General features: G+C 50.0%; 2 protein-coding genes across 9 annotated transcripts; one reads left to right on the top strand and one right to left on the bottom strand.

Moving 5' to 3' along the window:
* HAND1 (heart and neural crest derivatives expressed 1) lies at nucleotides 1-1,939 on the top strand. 2 transcript variants are annotated; one of them, XM_075056221.1, is made up of 2 exons: nucleotides 1-772; nucleotides 1,302-1,939. In XM_075056221.1, exons 1-2 carry the CDS (start codon nucleotides 260-262, stop codon nucleotides 1,398-1,400), a joined length of 612 nt encoding a protein of 203 aa, XP_074912322.1. In that variant the 5' UTR covers nucleotides 1-259; the 3' UTR covers nucleotides 1,401-1,939. The 2 variants fall into 2 exon arrangements, with proteins under 2 accessions (XP_074912322.1, XP_074912321.1); XM_075056220.1 differs by having other exon boundaries at nucleotides 5-772; nucleotides 1,299-1,939.
* SAP30L (SAP30 like) lies at nucleotides 1,896-23,049 on the bottom strand. Of its 7 annotated transcripts, none has more exons than XR_012654212.1 (8): nucleotides 22,547-23,049; nucleotides 20,513-20,635; nucleotides 18,703-18,801; nucleotides 16,544-16,733; nucleotides 8,738-8,974; nucleotides 7,750-7,874; nucleotides 6,749-7,445; nucleotides 1,896-5,369 (listed from the first exon to the last, which is right to left on the bottom strand). XR_012654212.1 is itself a non-coding variant. In XM_075056222.1 (4 exons), the coding sequence occupies exons 1-4, from the start codon at nucleotides 22,730-22,732 to the stop codon at nucleotides 16,605-16,607; spliced, it is 537 nt and encodes a 178-aa protein (XP_074912323.1). In that variant the 5' UTR covers nucleotides 22,733-23,049; the 3' UTR covers nucleotides 11,610-16,604. The 7 variants fall into 7 exon arrangements, 1 of the variants encoding a protein (XP_074912323.1); XR_012654213.1 differs by having other exon boundaries at nucleotides 6,749-7,437; XR_012654216.1 differs by having other exon boundaries at nucleotides 16,560-16,733.
* Between the last annotated feature and the right edge of the window lie 4,826 nt (nucleotides 23,050-27,875).

Genomic DNA, 27,875 nt, shown 5'->3' with positions numbered 1-27,875 from the left:
AGAAGGGGTTAAAAAAAAAAAAAAACAAAAAAAAAACCACCAAAAAAAACCCCAACCAACCCCCAACCCCAACAAAACCCCCCCAACAACAACAACAAACCCCAACCCAAACCCCAAAGCCAGCCACCACCATCGCAGCCCCACGCCGGAGCCGTTCTCCCCCCCCCACCGCCGCCGCCCGGCGGGGAGCGCTGCCCGGCCGGCCACCGCGGCCATGGTACGTTGCTGAGAACGGCCCCCGGGGCCAGCGGGGCGGACGATGAACCTGGTGGGGGGCTACCAGCAGCACCACCATCATCATCATCACCATCACCACCCCATGCTGCACGACCCCTTCCTCTTCGGGCCGGCGGCGCGGTGCCACCAGGAGCGCGCCTATTTCCCCGGCTGGGTGCTGAACCCGGCCGAAGTGAGCCCGGAGCTCACCGGGCAAAATCCTAACTACGGTCCCGCCGAGTACGGCCCGGCCGGCCAGGGACGGCTGGAGACTCTCAGCGGCCGCCTGGGTCGGCGGAAAGGGGTCGGGGGACCCAAGAAGGAGCGACGGAGGACGGAGAGCATCAACAGCGCTTTCGCCGAGCTCCGCGAGTGCATCCCCAACGTGCCCGCCGACACCAAACTCTCCAAGATCAAGACCCTGCGCCTGGCCACCAGCTACATCGCCTACCTGATGGAGGTGCTGGCCAAGGACAGCCAGCCCGGGGACACCGAGGGCTTCAAAGCCGAGCTCAAGAAGGCCGACGGCAGGGAGAACAAGAGGAAAAGGGAGACGGTAAGAGGAGGGACGGGACCCCGCTGTCCCGCTCTCCCCGGGGCCGGGAGCGGGCGGGGAAAGCCCCGGGGCTGGGGACGGGGGAAAAGAAACCTAAAATACTTCGCGGCCCCGCTGGAACCCTTTTTTTTTTTTTTTTCCCAGCTTAAAAATAATAATTAAAAAAAATACCCTCGGCGGAGAAAAGCCCTCCCCGAGGAGCCGGGCGGGCTCCCGGGCGCTTTCCCCGACGGATAAAACCCCCGGGACCCGCCGGTTCGTCCTTCCCCTCTCCCGGCCGCTTTCCCGGGACGAGCGGGAGCGGGTGCTGTTTCGGAGCAAGGGCGGCCGCTTCTCTCCCTGCTGCAGCGGGCGGGATGGGGGTGGTGGGGACCCCCCCCAAAAAAAACCCACCCATTTTATCCTCGGGGCGATAAAAGCCGCTCGGAGCCCCGTGGCGGGCGCAAGGTGCGGGCGGCCCGGGACCACCGCTCCGCTCCTGACCGCTCCTTTCTCCCCCCCCCGCTCCCCATCTCCTCTCCCGCAGCAGCCCGAGGTCTACTCGCAGCCTTTGGGCCACGGCGAGAAGAAGCTGAAGGGCCGGACGGGTTGGCCCCAGCAGGTCTGGGCTCTGGAACTGAACCCCTGAGGGCTGCCCCGACGGCGCTCCCACCCCCCCCCCACCACCACCCCGCTCACCCTCTCCATGTGCAATGTCGGAGAAGAGCCCGGCCCGGCTCCCGGAGCCCATCCAGGCTCACCCCGCCGAGAGGGATGCTCCACGGGAGACAAGCGAAAAGCGCCTTGAGGGGCCGGATCCTGCCCGCCCCGTCGGCAGCCGGGACCGGCCGGGCCATTTCCCACCCCCCCGTTCCTCCTCGCCCCTTCCTCCCGTTTGCAGTAATCGTTCTTCCTTCCATCGGCGGCTCCTGCCCTCCCGGGCCGGGCTGAAACGGTTTAAATTCGTTTGTAAATACAAGCCCGTCCCCGTCCCCGTCCCCGTCCGCTGCCTGACCGACGTGTGGCTGCGGTGAAACTACCTAGAGGTGCATTTGGGAACGCTCCTGTGCCGGGTTTTCTACCTCAGATCTGCATGACCACTTCCCGAGGGACCGGGCGCGCCACACCACGTATTTAAAACGGAATAATTAAAAAAAAAAAATTAAATAAAATAAAATTTAAACTTTATGCCTCGGGTCCGACCCCTCCGCCTTCCCCTGCTCCAGACATCGCGCTGCTGCGGCCGGGCTCCCTGCCCTCCTGTCTGCAGGGGCGAGGGGTGCTGCGGGATTAAGGACTCCCCTGAAGCCAGTGCCCTGCTGTGGGGCAGATCCATGCGAGGGAATTCCCTCCTGTGGGGCTTGGGCAGCTCCCTAGGATCCTCTGGGACTTCTTCATGCCATGCTTGCTCACCCTGGAGGCTGGCAGGGCTCTGCGAATGTCTGTCCCAGGGCACAAGCTCTGCCCGTGCCCTACAACCCCTTCCCTCCTGACCCAGGGGACCTGCTAGAGGGACCGGACTTGTATTTGGCTTGGGGAAGGATGGCAGGATCAGGCCTTTACAGCGTCTGGATGGCACGAGCACCGTGGAGCTGTAGAGCCCCAGTTTTATTGCTGCCACACAGAGAACCAGGGATCGGCTCCCCCTTCCCTGCCCAGGCAGCTCCCCTGCACGGCTCTGGCACTGGCATCGCTTTCTCACAGGGATCCCCTCCTAGGTCCTGCCTTGGCCACATTTTGAAGGAGCAACGTCCTCTCCTCGCTGTCCGAACAACAGATACCACCAGCCTCAGAAACACCATCGCTCACGCACCCCAAAGTTGTCTCTGTCACCTCTCAGGCATAAATCCTTAATAATCCTTAACAATTAAAGCCAAATCCTTGTTCCTTCATTCTGTGCACACACAGCTCTGTTACCGAAGGGTGGCTTCCAAGACGTGCATGCATGGGCTCAGGGCCTGATCCTGCCTTCCCAGCCTGGCCACGCCGCCGTTCCCAGAGACACCAGGATAAACCCTGATGCTCGGCCGGCTGCTCGGGGCAAAGAAAACCAGCATGGGGAAGAGTCATACGTTACTGTAGGGTTAATCTGAGGGCTCAGCTGGGAGCATTAAATTTTCTATTTTAAACCAAGCTTTTGCTTGCAACTAAAGATATAGAAATAATGATGCAACATCCATAAATCGCTGACACGTCGATCAATCTGTGCATGTGCAGCCGCACACACCAAAAATATACCAGCTGACCCGTGGGGAAGGAGCTTGGGTTTTATAACCACTTTGTGCATGTGCACAAATACAGACGGATGGACACACAAATATTGGGGGGGTATGGCTGGCGTGATTAAAGATCGCAGAATGATCAGGCTGCATGAATCACCCTTCCCTCGCTTCGGAGCCGCTGCACGGCCACCTTCCCAGCCCCTGATCTCTTTTCTGATCTCTTTGAATGAGGCCAAGATGAAAATTGACTGCCCGAGCGGAGCAATGCGTGCAGTGGTATTTTTTTTGTTTGTTTGGGCTATAAAAAGTTTAGCACAGCACCAAGTCCACGAGTGAAGTTAGAATAGAGCATTTCTAAACCTAAACACATTCAAGGGAAAAAAAGGAAAGAAGAAAATGTACAGAAAATCAGCCATAAAATAGGATATTTGGGGCTAAGTGTCACAGTTCCTTAAAGGGCAAGGTTTTTATGGGAAAGTTCCCAAGCCATCACCAACATTGTAATCCAGCGCCCCATAAATGTGTGCAGCCCCAATCCTGTTTACATGTACCAGCTCTTACCGCCGTATCCGTAAGGCACCAGTCGGGACTGCCCCTCGGCATCGGATGAGAGAAAGGGTTAAACGGGGACCCGGGACTTGCTCTGCTGTGTAAGGTGGGGGGACTGCACAGGAGTCAGTGTCCTCGGTCCGTCCTGGCACGCCAGGCTCTACCTGAGACATCATCTGCAGCCTGGGCACCCTCCCTTACCCCACTAAAAACCTCTGGTGGATTTTTTTCTTGTGGGTTTCCAGCTTTGCTTCTGGGAAAGGGGCACCCTGCACAGCTGGGGCGATGCTCTGCCTGTACCCGCAGGATTGTTGCTTTTCTTACGCCGAGTTGCTGGTGGTGGTACCTGCCGGCTGCAAACTTCTGGGAAAGGACTCCCCCGTGTCAGCCTCCCTCACTCCTTCACGGTTTTCCAAGTGAAAACACTCTCCATTTCCATGCCTGCAGAGGGTTTCCCTGCCTGCAGACGGTTTCCCTGCCCAGCGAGGGGATTTTCCTGGAGATTGGCTCAGCGTTTTGTGTGCGTGTGTGAAAAAAACCACTAAGCATTTCTTGTACCCCAGGGCTTCACTGCTCCCCAAAATGTGCATTTTGGGGGGAGTGTATTTGCAAGCAGTGAGCTCCGTCCCCACCTCGGCACCACACAGGCAGCTCCGCCGCTCCGGGGCTGGGAAGGGGTGTCGATGCTGAGCTCGGGACTGGGTTCAGCCTAGGATGGGGTCACCCCCTTCACCCCCGAAGGGAGCGGAGCTGCAGGGGGGGGTGGGAGCCCTGCGTGGGGACAGTCTCTGTTCCTCAGCCAGCAGACCTGAGCGGCTGGGAGAGGCATCCCGGCAGCCTCCGGCAGGCAGTGGAAGGGGTCCCGGTGCTGGCTGCACCAAACCTGGGTGGAAGAAGAACCATCTGGCCACCAGCTTTAAATTTTTGGCCATCTAGCACATCGGCCAGGGGAGGTGGCCCTGCACACACCTCCGGCTCGACCCTGCCGTGAACTTGATGCCGTTGGGAAGCATCACGCTCCCGGCACGCAGGCTTGAGTCCGCAGTTGCCCGGACAGAAGCACATGCACGCAGGGATCGCTTGGCCCTGGGGCAACATCATACGTGCCGTGCCGTGTCCCCTGCCGCTGGAATCCAGCCATGAGGGACGGATGGAGGGGACCCGGCTGCCCTGCTGCCTGCCCTGCCTGGCCCCTCGCCCTTCTGCCTGGCCAAGGGGGCAAACGCTGGGGGCAGAGGGGCTGTCGGGTGCTTGCCACCTCGCAGTCTGGGGTTTGGTGTGCAAAGAAATGGCTCCCTTTTTGCCTTTTTTTTTTTTTTTTTACCCTTCCTGCCAAGCCCAGACCCTGCTTGTTGTTGTTGTAGGTATTTATGGGCCTGTTTATCTGATCTCAGGGGAGCCTATTCTTATCTCAGAAGCAGCAAGGGAAGGGTTACACTGGACAGCTCGGTAGACAGTATGGAGCCAAATAAAATACCAATCTGACAAAAAAAAAAAAAAAGAAAAAAAAAAAGAAAAAAAAAGGGAAAGAAACACCCAGCCCCAGCCACCCACTCACCCAGGAGTGCGGGGGTACCTGGAGCAAACCTGCAAGGCCAGAGGAGCGTCCGATGTTTCTGCACAGCTCCAATTCCCTGCTCCCCGGGCTGGATCCTGGAAGGGACCCGGCTCCGCACGCACCCAACGCCACCTTCCCCGGGCAGAGACTGGGGCAGCAGCCCCCAGACGAGCACGGTCCAGGCTGCGGGCTGGGACCCAGCTCAGCACGTGTCGGCCCCCGAAACAGCACAACCCCGGGCAAGAAATGCCCAGGCACGCAGCAGAGGAGAGAGCGCGTCTTCATGTCACTGAAAGAGGGGAAGAAAAAATTTTTTTTTTACGTTCCAGGTGGGTTGTTCCGGCAGTTGGGCCGCGATGCTGGTGTTCGCCGTTTCCCTGGGGTCAGCATGGAAATGTCCCTGCTTGGGATGAGAGGCACAGCCGGTCCCCAGCCCCGGCAGGGACTCGCTCAAGGTCACCCCGAAGGTCACGGCCAGGGCCGGGGCTGCTGCCTCCCCTCCTGGGGCCTCTCTGGCCTGGTCCCAGCCGGTGACACAGGGCTGGGGGAGGCAAGGGGCAGGGGGGAACCCCCCCGGCCACCTCGCTGGTGGGGAGCAGCGGGGAGCCCCATCCCTGCTCCGGCCTCTCCAGAGCCCAAGGGTGCAGCATGGCTGGGCTGGAGTAGGGCGCGATGGGATGGGGCTGGATGGGATGTCCCCTCTCGCCATGCCAAGCAGGGGGGCAAGGGCAGCCCCCATGGCAGGGGTCCCCCCCCCAGTTCTTGCCCCATTCCCCACTCTAATTACCCACTCTTAAGGAAGCGCCTGTAGTTCTGGCCATTTAAGGTAGCCCCAGCCCCTCTCAGTAAGGGTAATTGGGTCATAATTTGTTTTCGGTGTCAAGATGGCGTCAAAGATAAGACAAAAATCTCCAGGTTTGGGGGCTAAAGAGACAGGAGAAATCCTGACCCGGGGCCGACCTCGGAGGAATGGCCACAAGCCCCAGTGAGTAACATGGCAGGTGAAAGATTTACTGCCAGGGGAGCTTTTTGATCCTCTCCTAACACTCGGAGCCTCTCAGCCCAGTTGCTGGCTCCCAAGTCAGACTGTCTCCTGGGAGTACCCGCTCAGGTGGGAAGGTTTTCTGTCCAGCAGAGGCCCCCTCAGCTGCAAAGTTCATGACATGCAACAGTTCTTCCTCAAATCTCCATGCTTCTGGAGTCACGTGATTCTGAGAACCATCTAAAGAGAAGATGCATTTCCAATCCATAGCTGTAGAATTGATATCCAGGCATGGGAAGACTCTGGAGCCACAAGGCAGATGAAGGCTCCAACTTTTTTTTCTTTCTTCTATTTTATTTTTTTAAATAAAACCAAGCTTTCTGGGTTTTCACCCCTATGGCTGTCCCTGCTTGTGTCTGCTAGCACTGAGCTCTGCCCAGGGTGCATTTCTCCATGCAGCTGCCTGTGCTGGGAGAAGACCAAGAGCACTGCACCCCGGTCCCAAGACCATCCTTCAAATAACAGACAAACTCACCGTCCACCCCATGCCCCTACCTCTCCAAAGCCAACCTTCATTGCTCCCCTCCATGAAGGCCCTTTCCCCAGTGCAGGGTGTTGGGAGAAGTGAGTATTTACTCCTCTCACAAGACTCACGTGCTTGGTGTGGGGCTAGCAAAAGTGCTCACCATGCCTTTCTGCAGAAGGACCCATCCTTGTCCCGCTCAGTGGTGGAGCAATCCCATTAGCAAGCATCTTCTCTGAAGCAATGACACTTTGCTGCCAATTTCCCGCTGATCTTCTCCCACAACATCTCAGCACAGCCCTCAGGTGAAGCTGGATGGTGTGGGATGGCACAGCAACCCACTTGTGTCCCACACAGCAGCTGGATTTAAGGTCCAGGGTGGAAGCTGGCTGGGAGCTGGGTCTGTCTGGTGGACGATCAGTGCTGTACGGCTCAGGGCAAGGGGTAAAAACAGCCGGGCACTTTGCTCAGCAGGACTCTGTGCCATCTCCATAGCTGTGTGATGCTGGACAAGCTCTGTCTCTCCTGGCTACTCCGAAGCTAAAGCGCAACAGCAAACCTGGAGCTGCCACAGCTCCAGGAGCCTGCAGATCAGAAGGGCCAAGGAGCCAGATGGACCTGCTGGAGCACAAGCGGGAAGTGTAGGCTGGTAGGAGAGTATTTACTGGTGAGAGGAGTGCGAGACGAGCAGTTACCCTGGAGGCTTGAGCCGAGGGACTGCAAGGGAAGAGCATGCACTTGGAGCCTTGCTGATTCCTTGGGATGGATCCCCGAGGCAGGGATGGTCCTTGTTGCAAAGTTTCTTCTTTCCCTGCTTGTTCTTTTGCATGAGGAGTTCAGGTCCTGACCACCCTGAAAGACTTTACAGTAACCAGAGAAGTAGGGGAATTTGTGGCGTCACTAGTGGCTGAAAGCTGAGGAATTGAGAGGAAAAGGGATTTTTTTTTTTTTTTTCCTTAGACTGCAGCTACCTTGACAAAATTCTCATGGCCTGTAACTGACCTGCAGGAGCAGCCGGGGGGGGGGGGGGCGTGGGGGCCAGAGGAGGCTGGTTTATTTGCCTCAGCCGGGAACTCCTTCCCAAACTGAGAAGCTGGAAGGAGTTACAAGTCTGAGCTAGTGCACAAAGCTTGCGTCAACCCCAAAACTCCCTCCTCTGCTCACCTTCACTGTTCAGCTTCCACTACTTCAGTCCTGTGCCTGATGGAGAGTAGAAGGGCAGGCTTTGCACTGAAGCTCCTCAGCTTGACTCAAAGTCGAGCCTGGGCTGCTGTGTTCAACAACTCACTCTACAGAACAGCCAGGAACCAAGCCAGCTACTTAGAGATAAACCCACGCAATTCCACACCCAACGCCCTTTTGGGCTCCTATTTCTAGGAACGTGGCATAAAGAGGTGGGAAGGCCCTTGTGGAGACACCTTTGTTGGCCTGCTCTGGGGAATGCGTGAAGACTTGGAGCAGATGAGTAGCAGGGAGGAGTGGGGAAAATAGGATCAGGAAAAGGAGAGAAGGGAGGAGGACAAGAAATCGCCTGGTGAGGGACAGCAGCTCCCCGGCACTGTAGTTTGTGCTAGTCTAATAAGAAAAGCCCTGTCTGTACCCAGTGCTATTACTGCACCAATGAAGAGCCTTCAACCTGCTTTTTATACCCAGGAAAATAGAGACACAGAGAGCTGAGGTAAGCTGAGGCCAGCAGTAGCACACCAAGGGCTATGCTTATGTCATGAGGGTCAGGGTTCATGGGCAGTAAACCACTGGAAATTCCAGGGAAAATTTAAACAACCTGATTCTGCTGGGAAGGTGGGTGTGGAACAACAAGAAGGTGCTGAGCTATTTCCCCCCCATCTCCATGCAGAGGGGCTGGATGTGGCGCCTGCCTTTCCCAGCCCAGCCCAACGAAGGGCCTGCAATTTGGACGGCAAGCCACCAAACAGGAGATCAGATTGCTCAGGGCTGCCTGCCAGGCCATGGCTGCCGGCCTGCCGTCTGCTCAACAGGCGCAGGAGCTGGCGAAAACCCAGACACCAAACTGAGCTACAAACTAGTCAGCTCCAGGACCACTGGATACAACCCACCACCTTCCCTTTTCTAAAGACAGACTTGCCCACAAAGGCATCAAGACCAGGAAGAGACACAGGCAATGCTCACACACCTCTTGGACTCAGAGCCTCCTCTGCTTTGCGACCACAACCTGGGTGAGTCAGCTTGCTGATGCGGTGTCCATCATTGTGCTCTCTGGTCCCTGGCAGTCCACACATGCGGTGGGAGAAGCAGCAGAGACATCTCAGCTACCTGATGCTTCCTTCTTCCCGTCTCGCAGTCTCTGCTCTTCCCCACAGGCACCACGGTGCTCCCTGCTGAGGATGCCGCAGAGATCACGGAGGACTTCCTGCAACATGTAAAGGGAACAGATCTTGGAGAAAGTTCCAAAAACAATTAAGTAAAAGCACATTAGGGGGCTTTGAGGTACTTAGGGAAGAAGCCAACACCGCCTGCTAGGATAAGAGATGTGAAATCAGCTCCAGCTCCTGGCAAAGTGAGATTGAGTGCTGGCAGAGCCGTGCAGTCATCCCTTATTGGATACAGGGGAAATAAAAAAATAAAGGAAAAAAGAAAAGCAAGCCCTAAGGCTCTCCCCTGCACACTCAGCCTGCTCAACCACATCTCTAAAACATAAAACCATTAAATCCACGTTCACATTTTTCCCCAGTCCTCTGCACTGCCCTTTCTGCTGGGGAGCAGAGAGCCGAAGCCTGGTTTCCATCAACATTGCAAGGAGGCCGTAGGACGGCTCACGCAGAGAATCGGATGTGTTCAATTTCAATGTCCAACCACGAAAAAAAAAATCAACCCAAACAAACCATTTTTATGATCTCCATGTCCCACTACAGCATTATCCTGCTTCTGGTTTCTGACAAGTACGGCCGGCTTCTACCGAGGAGGCATCTTCGGGACGGGAAAATGGCTTTGGTCCCCCCTGCCAGCTGCCCTGGTCTCCGAGGTGCAGCTGCAGAGCACCCACCACCTGGGTTACTGAGCTAACACTGCCCTCGCACGGCAGAGGGACGTGCAGTTTTAGGCTCATCAGATCAATCTGGCGGTTGCTTACTTTCTCAGTGTATGTTAAAAAGACTGAGTGGGTTCCTCCTTGGTTTTGAGCTTGAAATCTTCTGTGGGTTGCTTGGCTGGGAGCAAACATGACATTAAGCAGCATTACTCATCAGTCTATACAAATAACAGATTGACTGACAAGAGTTTATTTGTATCACCAGAGTTGCCATTATACCCTCTCATGCTAAAGATGGCACCTGCACAACAGGTTGCTGCTTACAGCTGTCCTCCTTCAGCCCTTCTGCCTTTCCTCCCTGGGCAGGACACTTTCTCACTGTGCTGGCAGAAAAGCCCACAGTCACCAATTTGGGAATGCAAATGACACATCTCTTTCCCTTCCACTGGGGTATGTTGCCCTTGTTCTCACCTGAAGACTTTTCCCTGATACCTCCTAAAAAAGCTTGACAACACGCATGTGATGCCCTGTAAAGTGATCCACCCTTGCTCCTTGTTTCGTGGCTCCCACCTGTGCCACCTCTGGTCATGCCTTCTTCAACTGAGAGTTTCCTGAGACAGGGACAACACTCCTGTAGCATGGCAGATGTTGCCTTGCACAAAAAGATCCTGGTTCATTGCAAAGGTCTCCAGACACGTCCACAAATGCAGGCACTGAGGACACTGGGATTGGTTTTTGATGCGCCAGCTCAGTCTGCCCCAGCTCTCCAACACATCAAGGTCAGTCTTTAACTAAGAGAATATTAGACTCAAACATAACTAATGATCACCGATTGTTTTGCACAGCAAAACATCAACACAATTTGATTCAGCTCCCTAAGGTCTCTTCCCTGCGGTCCCCACTCCCTTGCTACTGAAAGCTAATACCCTGGGATGTAGGACAGGGGGGACCAAGCGTCTCCCGCATGCATCACTGGCAGTATAAATAGGCACGTTCTGCACGGCTGGAAGTCACCATACAGCGGCAACAGAAGCTGCCACCCTCCTCTCAGAGGGAATTTTATCCCTTGACATGAACTGAACGATGATGAGGAGACAGGTCAGTAGGTTGTAGGACAGCACCAAGGAATATGGATACAGGAAATGCTGTGGGATTGTTTTGGGGAGAATTATCTGTGCAAATCTTTACTGCATATCAACAGTGCAATTTAATTTGACAGTCATAAATTCAGGTCATGTATTTTGAGTTTAAAGCTCTCAACATCCTATTACCCTCCTCTGTGAAAGCCCAAGTATCTGAAAAGCTACACTACAACCTCTTTCCTAGCTAAAAATCAAGGCTAAAGCATGCCTCAGGACACTGCCAGCAGAGCCTTAGGAAATGCCATGATAGGGTTCAGGAGAACAAGTGTTCGAGCCCCAGTTTCTGGCATCAGGATGCTACGTGTCAGCACTGCTCTGGAGTAGCACCCACCTTGTCAGCTAGGCATGCAGCTTCGACTCTGGACAACAGGAGCTAGAAGTCACGCATGAAGCATAGGGAAGGGTATATTTGAGGAGGAGGCAGAAGCACAGGATTGAACTAGACATAAAGAAGATTCATTAGGAAATACAAATCAAATGAGACGCTGCACTTGATTGACTGTTCATGATACGGGGGGGGGGGAAATCCCCATCATAGAAAAGCCCAACACTCCCCAAAACGCAAGGTCACTTGGCTCTCCAACAACCTCCATCTTTCTTGTGAATTGTCTTTTTGTTGCATTCAAAAGACTCCATGATTTGCGCCTGCGCAACCCACACAGGTTTGTCACAAAATCTCCCATCACCTGAGTTTTCTACTTCAGGCATGACATATCCTAGTCAGCAGTGCCATCCTCTCCACGTCTGCAATATTTTGAGTCCTGGAGAGGTGGGTGGGAAACGAGAGTGTATCAAAGAACTCTGGCACAAAACATCCATGCAAAGCAGAACTCCATTGGCTCTGGAGCCAAAAGTGCTAAGGGCAGAAAGGCAAACAGAAGGGAATATAGGTCTTGTTGCTAGATAGATCATTTATTAAAGTGAAATTCAGCATTTTATCTTTGTCAGACAGTACAGAGTTAAAGTCTCATACACAGTGGAAGCAGGACATTTCCTACACCTCAGAGAAATGAGTTCTACAGTTTTTGCTATAAGTTACTAAGTTGCTTTAACAATACACAGCTATATTACACAGTTAAAAATACAAGGTGTCCAAAACATTTGGCATAAGATCAGCACAACACATGGAGGCCAGAAACAGAAGAGGGAACACAGTTTTTCTCTCCCAGTAAGCCCGCTAAAGGACTCCAAGCCATTCTGCAAGTTACCTGCTATTCACCTCCCCTGCACTCTAGCTGTGGAGCAGAGAGCTGCAGCTAGGACAGGAGTAAACCCAGCCCTGTTAGGACTCAGCTAAGTAAGAGGCTCCTGGAGCCTGCTGATGTACAGGATGGCCTGCAGAGTTGCTTGCAAGGGAAGTTCAGGTTTAAGGCAGGAGCCCCCCCCTCTCCCCACACTTTCTTCAACCATTTAATTCATTCCAAACAGATGTGTTCACAGGCAAGTTGAAACGCGAGGACCAGGGATAGCTGTGAAAAGTGCAAGGAGTATCTTACATTGTAACAGTTCATTTGCACTTTGAAAGTGGAAAATGAGAACTCCCTAGCTCGGTAAGCTAGAGATGGCTAAAGGGCATCAGTGACAAGAGGAGTGAGGCATCAACAACATTCCTTCACCTTTGGGACTCTTCAGTCAATGCTCTGGGGCAGTACAAGGACTCCTTTTGCACAGGAGGCTGGCTACCTTGTATTACCCACTCTTTTAAACTGTGGAGGCAAAGTGACTCTAGTGCTCTAGGGAAGTATAAGGATCTGCGAACTTAAATAAACAGTCCCCCTGCAGACCATTTCTCTCCCCTCCAACTGCAGTTACTGCTGAAGATCTCCCATTGGTATTTACATTTGGCTCAACCAAAAGATGTAAAGTGCACAGCTCCCCCCTTCTTCCCCTCTCATAAAACATCCATTACAAGAGCTAACACAGAACAAATCTTCCTCCACGCTGCTAACCGTGGAAGCATGTTTTGTTCAGTCTCTCTGTGGGCCACATCCTGTTTCATCTTCTCTGTGCCATCATGACCCACTTGAAAACTCACACTTACTGTGGATTATTTCGGCTCTTGTTTTCAAAGCCTCTCTGAATCCAGCTTGCACTTAAGACTAACTTTAAATGCCAGACTTGATATGTTTTGGTCAAGTCTTGCACACTAGGGTATCCAGCGGTTTACAGCCACATTTCTAAGGAAAACTGGGACACCAGAGTACTGGGGACAAGTGGTACAAACCTGCCCACTCTGCTTTTCTCAGGCTGAGCATCTAAAGTGCCTGGCAAAAGAAACATTAGCTTTTAATGCAATCATTTACTTCAGGTTGATATACAATATTCTTTGAGATGGAGAAATTCAAAAAAACTGCATCCTATCACAGCCTCCTTGGATATATTTGCACTTTTCAGCCATCAGATTGCCACTGACTCAAGTCTTCGCATGCTTCCAACTCCCTTGAGTTGAGCTCAAGCCGATAACTACCAGCAATGATTTCTTCTTCCCTTAAAGTGAGCAGAGGGTCAGCATACAGGATGAAATTAACCCCGGAAGAGATGTTTCCACATTATTTGGATTTCATACTAATGGCTTTGGATCTATTCAGAAGTCTAATGAAGTTAATGCAACTCTTCAATGAGAATTGAATTAGGCTATGTAATTGAATTAGGCTGTATAATGGCTGGAGGGCTTCCAAGGCGATTCCTCTGCCCCAGGGTGAATGTCACCTATGCAGCCTTGTAAGAAATAAGCTTCCACTATTATAAATGGAAGATGACATCTGGTCATCCTCCAAGCCCCCAAGGCTTGTGCTCCATGGTTCAAAGCTAGACAGAATTTAAGGCCCATCTGTGAAAAGCAAAATGTAAAAGGAAAAAAAAATAATCTTATCATACCAGCCAAAGCGATTTGGGTCTTCTACCTTTCCAACAAGTCCCATCTGAAAGTGCTGAGAAAATGTCCCACCTCATGGCTTCACAAGTGTGAGGTTCAAACACATTTACTTTGAAGTTTAAAACAAAAAGTTGGAAAGTCTTTTTTAATTGGCATGCAGCATAAGGAATCAAATACACAGAATGGTATTATACAGAACGACAATTGCATTGTTGCGTTTTCTGGTTATTAGACACTAAATGCTTTTCAAGAATCACAGGCACCCTGAACATGGATATTGCTACTGAATTGACGTGTGATTTCAGTTCATAGCATGGGAGCCATAAAGTGGCTAACCCTTCCAACAAGACATCGGCTTTCTTCTGCTCAAGGCGTTTTGCTCTAGGTAAGTTGAGAACAAGGTAATAAGGCATTTGCAAGGGTTTATAAGGCCATGGGGTCCGACAGCCAAAGATTCTTCTGTTTCTTTGGTGTCTTGCCTCCAAGCTTTCCACCTTATAAACAACTGCTAATGGCTGGTAAACATCTCTTCATCATCACACTTCACTAAGAATTTTTTCAAAAAAGTATAATTGCTTTAAGAGTGAAACCAACAAGGATCACATTTCACATCAATTGACTATTTTCAGGAAAAAAAAAAAAAAAAAGGCTTCCTGGATACTGGATACCACCTCTGCACAAAAGCATTCCAGTGAATACACCTGAACAGATGGAACCTGCCACCGTATTTCCTTGAAAAGAATCATTTTGCTGCTGGCTGCTAAAACACCCCAACAGATTTATTTACTCTTAGAAATAAAACAAAACAAAATACAACAACAAAAAAGTAAATCCCAAACAAACTACATTTTTACAGTTTTGGTCTAGAAGTTACAATGAGGCATAATCCTCTCAACTCAGAAACTCATTTCTCCTTGGTAATATCCTCTGATTACATGAGCACTTTGAAGATTAACATGCAGTCAGAGAACGTACCCTTTTAGCTACCTGTCCTGAATGAGAGAAGCCAGATCATGTTGACTGGTGTGGGAATTACTCCACCCTTTCAATAAGGAAAGGACCAGCATAATTCAGAAATTTTTAAACATTCATGAAATACCGACGCAAGACATTCTCTCCTCATTCCTTGAACCTCTCTCTTGTCTGATGTTCTTAAAATCCATACTGAATCGAACAAGGAAACGCTGAAACAATCACACTCCCCAAAGCTTCACAAATGGGACGTGTACCATAACAGAGTATTTCTGCCTATGACACAGGACTTAGACATGCTGAAGTTTGTTGAACATGTTTTTGGAGTATTAGCAAACACTTCAGAGCTGATGTGAACAGCTTGCTTTAAATTGTGGCGATTTTTAAAGAGACCCTGGGAGACCTTCAACAAGAGCTTCGCTATGTGAACCCTTCATGCCTTACGAAACACAATGCAGTACTAAGCTGGGATCATGACCTGTGTATTTAGCTCTTCAACAAAGCTTCATCCAATTTTGGAATATTAAAACCTGCCATTGACAAAATGCTAGCCAAAGTTTTCTGCTGTTCAGTTTGTTGCTTAAGGCTTGTTGAGAATATACTATGTGGAGTCTTGGCATCTTGTAACAGAATGGAGACATTGGTTAGGACAGCAAAGAAACAGAGTGGTGCTTTAAATAATGAGATCCCCTTGAACAGAATTTGAGGTCATTGGAGAACAGTCAGTCACAACCAACACTTTTATAAGCTCCTTTTGCCAAAATAAGCACTGTGTTATTTGTAAGGACACCTTGGCTTTAAATAACAAAATCAGAGCGATCTCCTCCTACAGTGCCCAGTTAAAGAGCACCAGCATGTCACCCTCCACTCACACAGCTCTTATGAAAGCACACGTAATGCTCACGAAAGGCAAGTGCTTCGATACTTTTTGCCTGTTGCAAAGACAGATGAAATGCATCATGCTCCAGTCAGTTCGCTACCCTGGTTATGGTGCTACACCCATTAGCATCAGTCTGCTTTATACTAAACAGAGACTGCAGAGCCCACTAATCCACCCAACAGTTTTGTGACACCTGCTACAGACTAGCTTCAGTATAAAATTCACATCACCTGTGATTGATACCTGATCTGATACAGAGATTGAGACAGATGTCTTAAGCCATTGTTTCACCTACCATCGCTGAGCCTTGAATACAAGGGAAATATGCAAAAGTGAATTAAATGAGCCCTTCTACCAACATGATCAAACCCAGCAAATAAGCTGTATTTGCCTTAATACCACATTCTGAGGAAATGCAGAAGTTTTTAAATGCTTACAGACAATTAATTAGCGAGTTCTTAAATAAAAGAAATTAGAAAAAGAGATTGCAGAGAGTTGTTTGGCATCCATGTTGGAGGGGGGCAGGAGGAAAAATGGTAAAAAAAAAAAAAGTCAGTCAATTTCAGACTAGTCAAGTAGTGTTCACTGGAGTAGATTTGGTGAGCTGGAGCATTTGTAGAAGTTTGGGACTTGAAGCACTGACTCAAGGCAAGACAGAGCATGTGTAGGTGCGGAGCAGGCTTCAGACAAACTTCTGACCCATGCACCTCGATAATGAATTTTATCTCTGCCGCTATTCCAGTCCTGCGCCAAGACAAACTGTACGGTGGTTTGTGATGCAGCCTGAATTTAGTGAAAAAATTCCATCTGTGATCTGAATTGCACTGAGATGCAGATTTCCAGAAATGGTTTAAAACACCGAGTTGACAAACTCCACAGTCCTACAGGTTTACTTGGTTTCCCCATTATCCTCATTTCCTTATTCCAATGTGACTTTGAAATGAGGGGAAGAAGTCTTCAGAAACATGCTGGGCACATGTTTTCAAATACTCCTGATAAGAATGTCTATATTTTTTTTCTGTCATCCAGACTTACTGCATTTTAAAAAAAATTTACAATATACTTCATCAGTTTTTATATACCTAAAATGCACAATACCATCTGTTCCTTCAAGGTCACTCTTATTCCAAGTCTTGTTAATCTTCATTCTAGTTGCTTGCTACCTTCTGATTTCTGGTCCAGCCTGCTTTTGTTGTTCTTCACCATATAGATGAAATATGCAAGCGTCTCTTTCTCATTCACAGGAATATTCCTGAAGTGACGACTGACAGTCTAGAAGGACAACATGTAAAGAGACAGAAATTCTGAAATTAAAAAGTAGAAATAATCAGAACAGAGTTTCTCTTCACTTTCCAAAAACGATTTTATGGCCACTGAGCATAATATACTTCTAGGCAAACATGCACCAATACAAACTGTCAGTCCTCATTTACCTCTCTCTCTCTCTTTACAGCTGGAATGTGCATACGAACATAGCATAGTCTTGCTATGTCAGCAGTATTTGCAGCCAACCTACAAGCGGAATTTGGAAGCCAGAACGTCCTCCTGCCAAAGCAGCACAGCCTCTCCTAAGCGACATTTCATGCTGAGATTATTTGGAGAGTAAGTCTTCCCTGCATCTCAGTACTTTAAAGGAGAGCATCAGAAATATTGAAACACTTTGCTGTTTGAACCAGATGTAGCAAAGTTTTAGAGTCCAAAGGAAAACACACTGCATAAATTTTCACTAAAAGGAACACCAGGGGGTTTGCAATGGGATGGTTAGGATTTGGTTAGGGCTACTCCTCTCCGACACTAGTGTAAGCCCTGAACCACTAGCTGCTTTTTCCTCAGAAAATGAATGTAGAAAACATGTTGGAGCTGGATGAGATCTGCTTCTAATATGGAAGAAGCTCTTTTTTGGTACCCAACACAGCTCCAGAACTGGATTTTGATGCAGGCTGAGCAATATGTCACTCCAAGAAGATTTATGGAAGTTTGAGTTTTCCTTACGGTGGGGTAGCAGCAGGAGTCTAAGAGCCTCAGGCAGCAGTGATTCAAGCATGGGAGCTGGACGAGGATCCAGCGTAGGGTCAAAGCTGCTCAGACTTCACAGGAAATCTGGGAAGTGTGTGACAACTTTAAGTTAGGCTCCCTTTATTTTCCGCTTGCATAGTAGTTTTATTTTTTTTCCCTCCTGGGCACATTCATGGTAAATTGCCTAAGCAAGGAGTCCTTCATGGCAGGGGGTAGCTGAGAGACTATGAACTGGTTAGTTAGAACATGACAAAGCAGAACTACTAATGAGGACATACACCCACCTTGCTTCGTTCAACTTACTCCTACATGCACTACACTACACATTCTCTATATTCTGTATATTTATTCCCTAGTTGACTTTGAAAAAGAGCAAGACAGTATCTTGCTGTCTTTTTTGGTCTGCTGGCTTTTGTTCTTTAAAGCAAAAGCAAAACAGTTTTGGGCAGACAGTTGTGAAAGCCTCAGCTTACAAAAATCAACCATGTTACCATTCTGTAACTGCTACAGTTTTTTTTTCAAGTTTAGAGAAGACTTTTCCCACAGACTGCCTTCAGATCAAGTCAGGAAAGAGAGCAGAGCAGATGCACACCAAGCACAACTAGCCCAAATAACAGAGAGATACAGAGAGTTCTTTCTTAACAAGTACCCCATATGGTGAGAAAGCAGCAGCAGAGGCCTTAAGGGAAGGGCCTTTTATTGACTTAATACAGAATCATAAGACATCAGCACAAGGGAGGGAAAGAAGGAATCTGAAGTCATGGTCAGCGATTCTGCCTTTAATAATAAGCAAGTCCAACCAGTTCAAGCACCTGTGAGGAAAGAAAAACTAACAGGGGCACTTAAGGTGACTGGGAGTGTGCAAGTCTGAGTTTCAGTTGAACAGCTATCTTCAGCTAACACCCAGGCCACTGGAAACTAGGTTCTGTTTCTGCTCCCTAAAGGTAACGGGTTGTGACCATGAACAAGGAGGGAAAGGAAGCAGAGAAAAGCAAGTTACTAAAACATGCTTTCAAGAGCCAGCTTCAATGTCTTCCATGACTGTCTCAGGTGAAAGCAAGCACGTAGCTTTCTGTTGGCGTCATCCCCTGAAACCTTTCGCAGAGCACAGGGTACGTACTAGTGAGAGAGTCACTACAGGTATTAGTGTCCACAAAATGCGCACTTGAGCAGAGGAGATAAGTTTTTTAATAACAGAGGTAACACGACCTCTGTCGTCACTTACTTCTGCTAGCTGAGCCTTGTTGAGTCCAGGCCTAGTCTGCAACTTATAATGTCTCTTGTAACGTCGCAGGGTGTTCACTTGGAGCTGGAACAAGTCAACCTGGAAGTGATGCAGAGAAGAGAGGATGAGCACTACCTTTAGCTTCTATTAGGCAGAAATGTAGAGTTATCTAAAAATAACTATTCCTTCCTCAACAGGACTGCTCCTTGCCTGCATTCAGAAGCACATCGGCTTGCCTTACTGACAAATCTAAGTATATTTTGTATTTGTTAATGCTAAAGGACGCAAATAGCCTCAGGGAAATACAAAATTTCGTTCTGGTTCACATGCTGTCAACAGAATTGCTGGCCAATTTCTGCTCTCAATTACACCTCTGCAACCTCCAAGCAAAGGGGAACCTTTTGTTCCCACAAGGTTTAAAGAGCTCACACATGAAATATCAATTTAGCAGGCAGTGAACAAATGGCTTGTGACACAAAACAGAGTACAGAGACAGAGAAGAAATGAAATTCAAATACTTCAATGGGAAGTGCACAGTTTTAAAAGCAAGGGTGGTGGCGGGGGAGGTTACAGGAAGGAAGATGAAGATCATATGGAAAATGCCATGTTTCAAGGACAAAAGGAATCTCTGCTGAAAACCAAGAAAAAAAAAATCACATTAAAACTGACACACTGCAGAGTTCCCTATTCAGTTAGGTGACATGCATCCCTCAGTTTCTAACCACCAAATACCCTGCACGCTCTACAGCACTAACATTTTTAGATGCCAGCTGGGTTTGTACCCATCATCCTGGCCACTAAGGCAAAGCCCATATGGAAAAGTTTTGATGGAAAACCTCGTAGATTGGAAACACAAACAGCTAAAACAAGAGTTCGAGTATCCTAACCCCCCCCCTCCAAACCAAACCAAACAAACCGAAAACTTGTTACTGTTTCAGCACCTCCACACAGAAGGTGTGTGGACACAGCTTTGCAGTCAAGACACAGCTTTGCTGGCAAAATGATTCTTGGTGGTTTTTTTTTTTTTTTTTCCAGAAGAAAAATGCCTTTCAACAATACAGGTGGCACTTCCAGCAGAGGGCTCTGCTGACGTGGCCAGAACTCATCTCCTCCGCAAACATCACCTCTGCACAACTTTTTGCAGCGTCAATAATAGGAGAAACATCACCAAAGCACATACAGCACACAATGGCACAGAGAACAGACTATTCCAGAATTCTGTAACACAGAAAAAAAAAACCCCAAACCCGGCCTATTTCCTGAAAATAAAGAGACGTTATGAATGATTTTAAGGTAGTTTTAAATAGTGCCCATAACGCCATATATGCAAAGGTCTAGAGAAGCTTAATACCCCTGGATATCACATACCTAAACGTAGAGAGACTGACCTATTGGATTCTCTAGTGTATTTGGAAAATGATGCATGCTAGGTAACGAAGAACCATATCAGGGCCTCAGACACCACCAAAAATCACTTATTTTTACCTTTAAAAAAAGAATTAGTCTCAAATACTCTTTTAAAAGCTCTCTGGAAGCAGTATGTACATGAAGCTGTGCAGTTACCTTATCATACCTCTTTTTATAGAAAAATACTTTACATGGGCAAGGAACTCATACAGGGGTGAAAAAGAACATTTGGACATTACACATCAGGAAAAAGTGTTCCTGAAAATGAGAGTAACTCCATAGCAGTTTCAGTGGACTTGCAATTTAAAATTTAAATATTACCCGATATGTGAAAACATCCAAGCCAAAATTCAACATGCTTGAAATTGGTAAAGCATCCTGCACCCACTTGGCACCAACTAACCTCTGGGACATCCGTTTCATGCTCAGGAGAGTCACCTCCATCATCACTTGTCTTCCTCTTTCTTTTGTTTCGGACACTTTGAATGAAGTTCTTGTGAAAATCACAAATATACAGATGTCTCACCTAAGAATCAGAAGTAGTGAAAAAGCAATCAAAACAGGTACTGTAGAAACAGCATTCAACAGCAGCCACTTAGACACCAGTATTAGAGAGTGCATCTCTCACGACTGGCATAACTGATTGCCTCATGACATTAAGGAATTTCTAATCTTAAACCCCAGGCCTGATACTGTACTCTTGACTTAGAGATAATTGACATTACAAAGACTAAAGGCAAAGAAAACGAAGGACTCGAGAGCTCCAGTTGAACCTGAACCTCTGCAGATAATATATTTCTTTTTTATGGTTGCAATCATATGTCAGGAAAAAAAGAGGTAATTGTCTGGAGGAAGTGCATCTGCTTCAGGGCTTAGTACCGGGTGACTACGAAGAAAAATATTCTGTTCCACTCTTGCGAACTTTCTGGTTTGAATAGTACAGAGATCATGAATGCAAGTGTTTAAAAATCTAGACCAAATAAAAGCTGGCTTATTACCTCAACTAAAACAAGCAAAGCAAAAGCAAAACTGCCCCTTTCCTATAGCTTATCCTACCATGGAACCCCCTTTTTTAACAAACACTATCTCACTGGAGCTAGCATATATACAACAAAGGACCACAAGTGATCAAAATTATTTGGTACCCATAAGGCAAAAATGTCTTCAGATGACACAGACACCCTACATTCAAAAATCACTTTATGCAGCCCACTTCATACTTCCCCTTCATTTTGAGTTCATTAGCCTGATTTCTTCTTTTTATTTCTAAAGCCTTACACGTGTCAACAAAGAATAATTTCTAAAATGAGAGAAACGACTATACCACTAGACAAATCTGCTGAGGACTACAACCAGGAGAAATACTCCGTTTTTTAAGAATGAGATTATATTTCAAATCGAGTCACCCTCTTCCCATAACATGACATATTTTGGCTGTGCAAAAGCGACCTAACCAACTGGGGAAGTTGCCAAACAGACTGACTCAAAATGTCACCTTTTTTCTGTTTTTAATGGTTTTAATCTTTAAAGATCAGGTAAGAAAAGCACATAGAGCAGAATTCCATTAACAGAGTCACTTCTGAGAAATTCCTTCTGTAATCTTGACGGGCTGCTCTGCTCTGCCTAGTTCTCTACTCGGCAAACGACTCGTTTCTATCTTGAGCTGACAGCTGTCACTTAATGTCATTAAGCGGTCAGCAGCAAATCGGGCTGTTTAGTGCCAATCAGCGAACAAGCGCGCAAGTGCCCTGTTGAAGAGGCAGCACGCCTCGCCTTTTGGGTTAGATGCATAGTTGTTTCAATAACCTGCTTCAGTAGAACGCGAATTCTTACCAATTAAAAAAGCAACGCCACTGACACCTAACTGAAATAGGAACCTGCATCGCCGATTTCCCCTAGTAGCATCGGCGGTTTTCAATACGAAACTGAAATTAAAATAGCACTACTGCTTCCGAAGCAAAGACGGCTGGCTCCTTTGCACCCCCGAACATCACCTGCTCCCCCCCGCAGGAGAGCTTTCCTCCCAAGCACGGTTTTCAGTGCCTCTTCATCAAGCCTCCCGAGATAACCAGTGCCACGAGGAAAAGCCGTTTCTTTACCCAGGCAGCGCGTTCCTCTCCTCCCCTCGCCCAGTAACACCGAAGACGGGAAAACGCGGTCCAGAGGACCCGAATTCGCGACAAAAGCCGCCCCCTCCCTCCCCACAGCTCGCAGGGGTGAAGGCAACCCCCCCCCCCGGGGGGGCAATCGGCAAGCTCAACTCGCCGGCCGGATAAGCAAACTTTCCGCCGCCCGCCCGCCCGCGGCGCACGGACCGCGGCCTCCCCGGGAGGGACCGCAGTGCGGTGGCGGGTTGGGGACGGCAAGGCGCGCCCGGGCGGCCCCGCGGGGGGGTGGTCGGCGGCGGCGGGCGGGACCGGCGGAGGCCGCGACTCACACTTTTGTCGATGTCCAGCTTCAGCTTCTTCTGCGAGATGCTCTTCTGGATCCTCTTGCTGAAGGACGCGTTGCCGGCGGGGCGCACGCAGCGGTCCCCGTCGTCGATGAGGCAGCAGCTCTGGCCGTAAAAGGGGGCGGCGGGAGGCCCATCCCGGCTGTCCTCCTCGGTGCTGAAACCATTCATCGCCCACCTGCCCGCCCCTCACCCCGCCCGGGGAGCCGAGAACCGGGGAAAGAGACGCCGCCGCCGCCGCCCCGCGCCCTCGGGGGGACCCCGCCGCCCCCCCGCGGGGGCCCCCCCCCGCCCGCTCTTGCAGGGGCCCCCCTCAAGGGGGGGGACTCCCCCCCTCAGCGCCGGCGGAAGGGGCCGCGCCGCCGGGAGGGCCGCCCGCCCGCCCTGCCGCCGCCCCTCAGCGGTGGCCGCGGAGGCCGGGCCGGGCCGGGCCCCGCTAAGCGCCGCCGCTCCGCGGGGGAGCCGGGACCCCTCACGCACCGCTCTCACACACACACACAAAACCGCCTCCCCGGCAGCGGAAGTCCCGCCGCCCCGCCTCACAGGCGGAGCGCTGGTTGGGTCGTGAGGTTCGCGGGGCGGGGCGCACCGCCGCCGCTCAGCGAGTCTATTGGAAGGAGGCGCTGCCTGTCTGCCGCCACCGCCCGCCCGCCCGCCCTCCCCCTACCCCCCCCCCCCCGCCTCCGCGTTCGCACGGTAGCCGGAAGGTCGCCGGGAGAGAGGCGCGCGGGGAGAGGCGCGGGGCGGCCGCGCGCCGTTGCCAGGACACCGCAGTGCCCCCCCCGTCCCCCCGCGGCGGGCGCTGAGGGGGAGCGGCGGCCCGGCCGGCCCCTCACCTCCCCTCACCGCCGGCCCGGCCCGGCCCGGCCCGTCCCCTCACCGCCGGCCCGCAGGGCGCTCCCTCCCTGCCCCGTGAGGCGGCTGAGGAAACTCGGCGTCTCCCTTCGCCCGGGGCGGCCGCCCGGCCTACGTCCCTGAGGGAGGAGGCGGGAAAACGTCCCCGGCGCCGCCGGCCTTCCCTCTTGCTCCACGGAGACCCAAACGCAAACCTCCGGCCCCGGCACCCGCCCGCCTCACAGCCTCGGGCCCACGGGCTCCTAAACCCGGGTTTCTCCAGCCGGCCAGAGCCGAAGCAGAATGCTGCAGGAGCGGCGGGAAAGCCTGCGGCTCTCGCCCAGTCCCTTGTACGTAACTCGTGCTGACATACTCCACAAATGCCTGTTCTTTGGCTACATCGTCACATAAGGCTCCTGCTGTCGGCGAGGCAGGAGTCCCTGGCTGAAATATTAAATCTTCTTCAATTTTTTATTTTTCCTAATTACTAGGCAGGGATAGTGAAAAGAGTGGACCTGGAAAAGTGTTTCCCAAAGCAATCTGACTTGAAGCTTTGCCTTTCTTTCATCTTCAGGAAAGAGAAAAAAAAAAAAAGGGAAAAAAAAGGGGAAAAAGCAGGGGGAGAAGAAAGTCTTACTGATCTGTGGGGAAAAGATGTTACTTCTGGAAATGCTGTGACCTCTCTAATACCAGGCAGCATATGCTATTGTCAAAGGTGTGTGAGCAGCTGTAAATGGAAAAGGATTTCATCTTCCTGAAGAAAAGACTTCTGCACAAACAGAAGAAAGGTTCTATAGACCAAAATTACTTCAAAGTCTGAAATCCCACACGTGGAACAAAGTGCATTAGCGCAGGATGAACTGTGCTGAATCACACACCCAAAATACCTTCGCAAGAAAGAGACTCCTCAAAGCCCTTGGTCATCAGATCAGCCTGCTCCACAATAACACTGACAGGCGTCTTGCAGCCTGTTCTGCCTGCTCCTTACAAGAAGACTGACAAATGCTAAAATATGTATTTTCCAGGCAGTCCTCGCAATACCAAACATGTCTCAGAATAAAACTGGAGGGCAGGGACTTAATAATCTTCCTCAACATTTCTGCCTCTTGTGTTAGCTTTTATTGCTGGTGCCCTCAGGAAATTACTAATTCCTGCTCGTGTGACTAGTAGAGAACCACAGTGCACTCTCCTGGGGACACTGCTCCTAGGAGCTGGCCACGCCGATGGGAAGGTGGCAGAAACAAATAAATGACTTTACCCGCAGACCAACAAGCAGTTAGTGAAGAGCAAAGAGATTTAAAAAAGGAAGACGCCACTGCTTATAAAAGCCCCTGGCCAAATTAATTGCCTGGGATATGCCTGCCTGAAGTCATACCCTCCTGGCAAAAACCGTACAGATAGTCCCTTGTTTTGGGGAAAGGGAAAACACCCGAAGGTAGACAGTGATCTCAAAGCTCCTGATAGCAAGCTTTCTAAGTTTATCTTAACATTGCAAATAAAAATCAAATGGCAGGCTGAGTAAATCTTGCAGAAGGACTATCCTGACATTCGGGAAGCTGAAAACACAGACTGTAGGGACAGTCGATAATAGCAGCAAGCAAGTAGATGGAAGGGAACATGATCATAACAGGCAGGACTTGCTCCTGTCCCTGTGAGGAGGAGATTCTGCAGGTCCTCCCTGGACTCCTGGGAGTGGCTGGAGAAACCTGCACCATCAGTGCCAGAACAGGTTGGTACTTACCATCAGACTGTATTTCATCTTTGGCTGCAAACTCTCATCCCATGCAAATGGAAAGATTTTAAGTCGTTTTGCAATGCCTACTAAAAGGAAGAAAAAAACCCAACCTGCTTTTGTCACTGTCTGTTTGCTAATTCAATGCTAAGTACCTCCAGCTCAGGCTAACACAATGACACCTTTTTTCAGTCTTGCAAAAAAAAGTGCATGGAGGTGTTCGTATAATTGCAGTTTATTTCAGCATATTTATCCTCATGGGAACCTCAAGATTTCACAGTCTGCTAGTCCGGAACTAGCTTGCTGTAAAATAAACTGCTTCATAGAGACATTCTTTATTAGGTATCTATCACTAACCTGATCTAATAATTCTTTGTGGGAGCTGCAATGAAGTGAGAAACAATGTTTCATAAACCCATCAGCACCCAGGCAGCTTTAGTGCCTTTGAAGCTGTAATAGCCTGCCCATCCAAGCCAGGCCTCTAATCAAATTAGGGGATCCTGCACAGGCCTTTAAATCTTTGCTGGAGCAGCACTACCCTCTAAAGATAAGTCCGTGATGTAGCTGTCATCTGGAACTTACTGTTTTAATGGAGCCATTCAGGGTTCTTGGGACGAAAATGCTACTCTCCAAAAGGTCTGTGCGGTCAAAGGCGTCCTGGGAAGAAGCCTTTTTTTTTTTTTTTTTAATACCTCCAGTCAGAAATCAGACCATTTCCATTTTCTGTACCTTGGGGGCCAATGGAAACACTGCCCTAGCGCCTTCCCCCAGACTCCCACTCTCCTCAGCATTTTTCTAGGGTGGCACATACTGAACCTGCTAAAATGCTTAAACTGTCACAGCTTTTGGCACATATTCTCCCTGGGAAATGTTCCCGTGGCCAAGAATCACGGCACAGTCTTCCCTTAGGAGCATGCCTTGCAGTTAACTGCTGGTCCCCCAAGAAAGAGCCTTTCCTTTCCTTCACACATGCCAATTTTCCCACATGCAGATTTTCACACATGCTATTGTCTCCCCTCCGTTTATTTCACTGTTTTTTACCCCATGGAGTTAAGTAAAAAGGAGTGTTGGGAAGGCCACAGAAGAAACGAAGTGGTGACAGTAGAAAGCGCTGAGGGTCCTAATGGGAACACGGGATAGGGGCATGAGCAATGCCTGTAAACTTACCTCGTCCTGGGCTGAAAGACTGCTCTCTCCACACAAAGATTAGAACACAGAAAGGGCAGTGAGCTGTTAAAAACCCTCCCCTGAAAACCAAGGTGCAGGATGGATCTACCAGCAGTTGCTCTCGAGGCAGGTATGCAGAGGAAGGAGAGTGACAGCTTCGTCCTGCCCTAAGCTGGGCAACAGTTTGTGCGATGCTGAGCTCCCCCAAACTGCAGGAAAAGGTAGTTCAGACAAGACGCATGCATAGGCTTAGGTGATGTTAACGTGTTATTCTCACAGCCACATATCTCAGCAGTAAACACACAAACTGCCTTTGAGAAAAGTTTTTTTGCGTTGAACGTGTGGCTGGTGACAGGCTCAGGGACAGAAGTGTCCCAGGCATGGTGGCTACTGCCCCGGGTGTCAGCTCTGAGGGCCTCACCTGCAAGGCTCTGTTCTTGAGAGGACAGCAAGGTCCATGCTCCGAGGAGGACTGCAGAGGGTCACCACCCAGGCATGACAGCATTGCAGTGTTTGGTCAGGGGGACAAGAGCACCTGAGAGTCCCACCCCAGCCCCTCTTCTGAAGTACTCACCTCAGAGTAGCAGCCAACTACACTCAAAAGCTCCTCCCCACGGAGAGCCAGCCGTAGCTCAACCATGAGGCAGTCATTGCAGTAGATGGTGCTCCAACACTGCGTCATCTGCAACGGTATCAACCTGGGGAATTTTTACTTACTTTGTTGCCAGTTAACACAAACTTCTCATCACTTCTTATTTGGGTATTGAGAAAAAAAAAAAACCACACACTGAAGTAAACACCTTTCCTCCCCTTTCCTTTGGCTAAATTTCATCCAAACACCCATCCTCCACTATTTCTAGTCTCACCTCCCCTTCACTGCAGTTTCTCCACATTCATTCAGTGAGGTGATGGGTGGTGCAGGAGGTCAGGGTCAGGCGTGTAACTGGTTGTCTTCACTCCCCCATGCTGGTTTTTCTCTGCTCCTCTGTGCTTCCCAGTGTGTCCTACCAACAAGGATTGACCGTGGCCAGTGTCCCTCAGGGGTGTCCTACCTTGACACAAGTCATCCACCATGGCCATGGTCCCTCCAGGACTCCACCCTTGGGCATGGAGCGCTTCCTTGCACAAACACATCTCCCTCCACATCTCCTCTGGCTTTGTCCACATCTTACATTTCTCCTCACGTGTCTCCTCCCCTCATGGCTGCCTCTCTTCATTAAACTTGTCTGAGCTGAGGTGCTGCAGGGTCCTCTGACAGGCTGGAGTTTTGGGGCATGGTGGGTTGTTCCCATCGGTTTCAGAGCTAGCTGGAAGCAGCTGTGAGGGGCAGACACAGAGATGCCCGCAGGCAACTCTGCAGCCCCCAGCTGCCTGAACCTGCCACGTCCACCCAACACAGTGCTCAGGTGTTAGCTTGTTGGCTGCTCTTGCATTAAACACAGTAAACCCTGCAATTTATACCCAATACAAAGGGCAGCTGAGAAGGATGTTTCCCAAGGGGGCTGGAGGAGAGCAGTGTGCGACATGGCTGGAAAGCTGTGCTGAGGAAACACCAGACTGGGGTAACTAAGCTTATTCTCA

Source organism: Buteo buteo, chromosome 24, assembly GCF_964188355.1.
Source record: "Buteo buteo chromosome 24, bButBut1.hap1.1, whole genome shotgun sequence".
In the NCBI taxonomy this organism is placed as follows: domain Eukaryota; kingdom Metazoa; phylum Chordata; class Aves; order Accipitriformes; family Accipitridae; genus Buteo; species Buteo buteo.
Note: the sequence above shows the minus strand (reverse complement) of the source record. Positions and strands in the feature narration are given on the sequence as shown.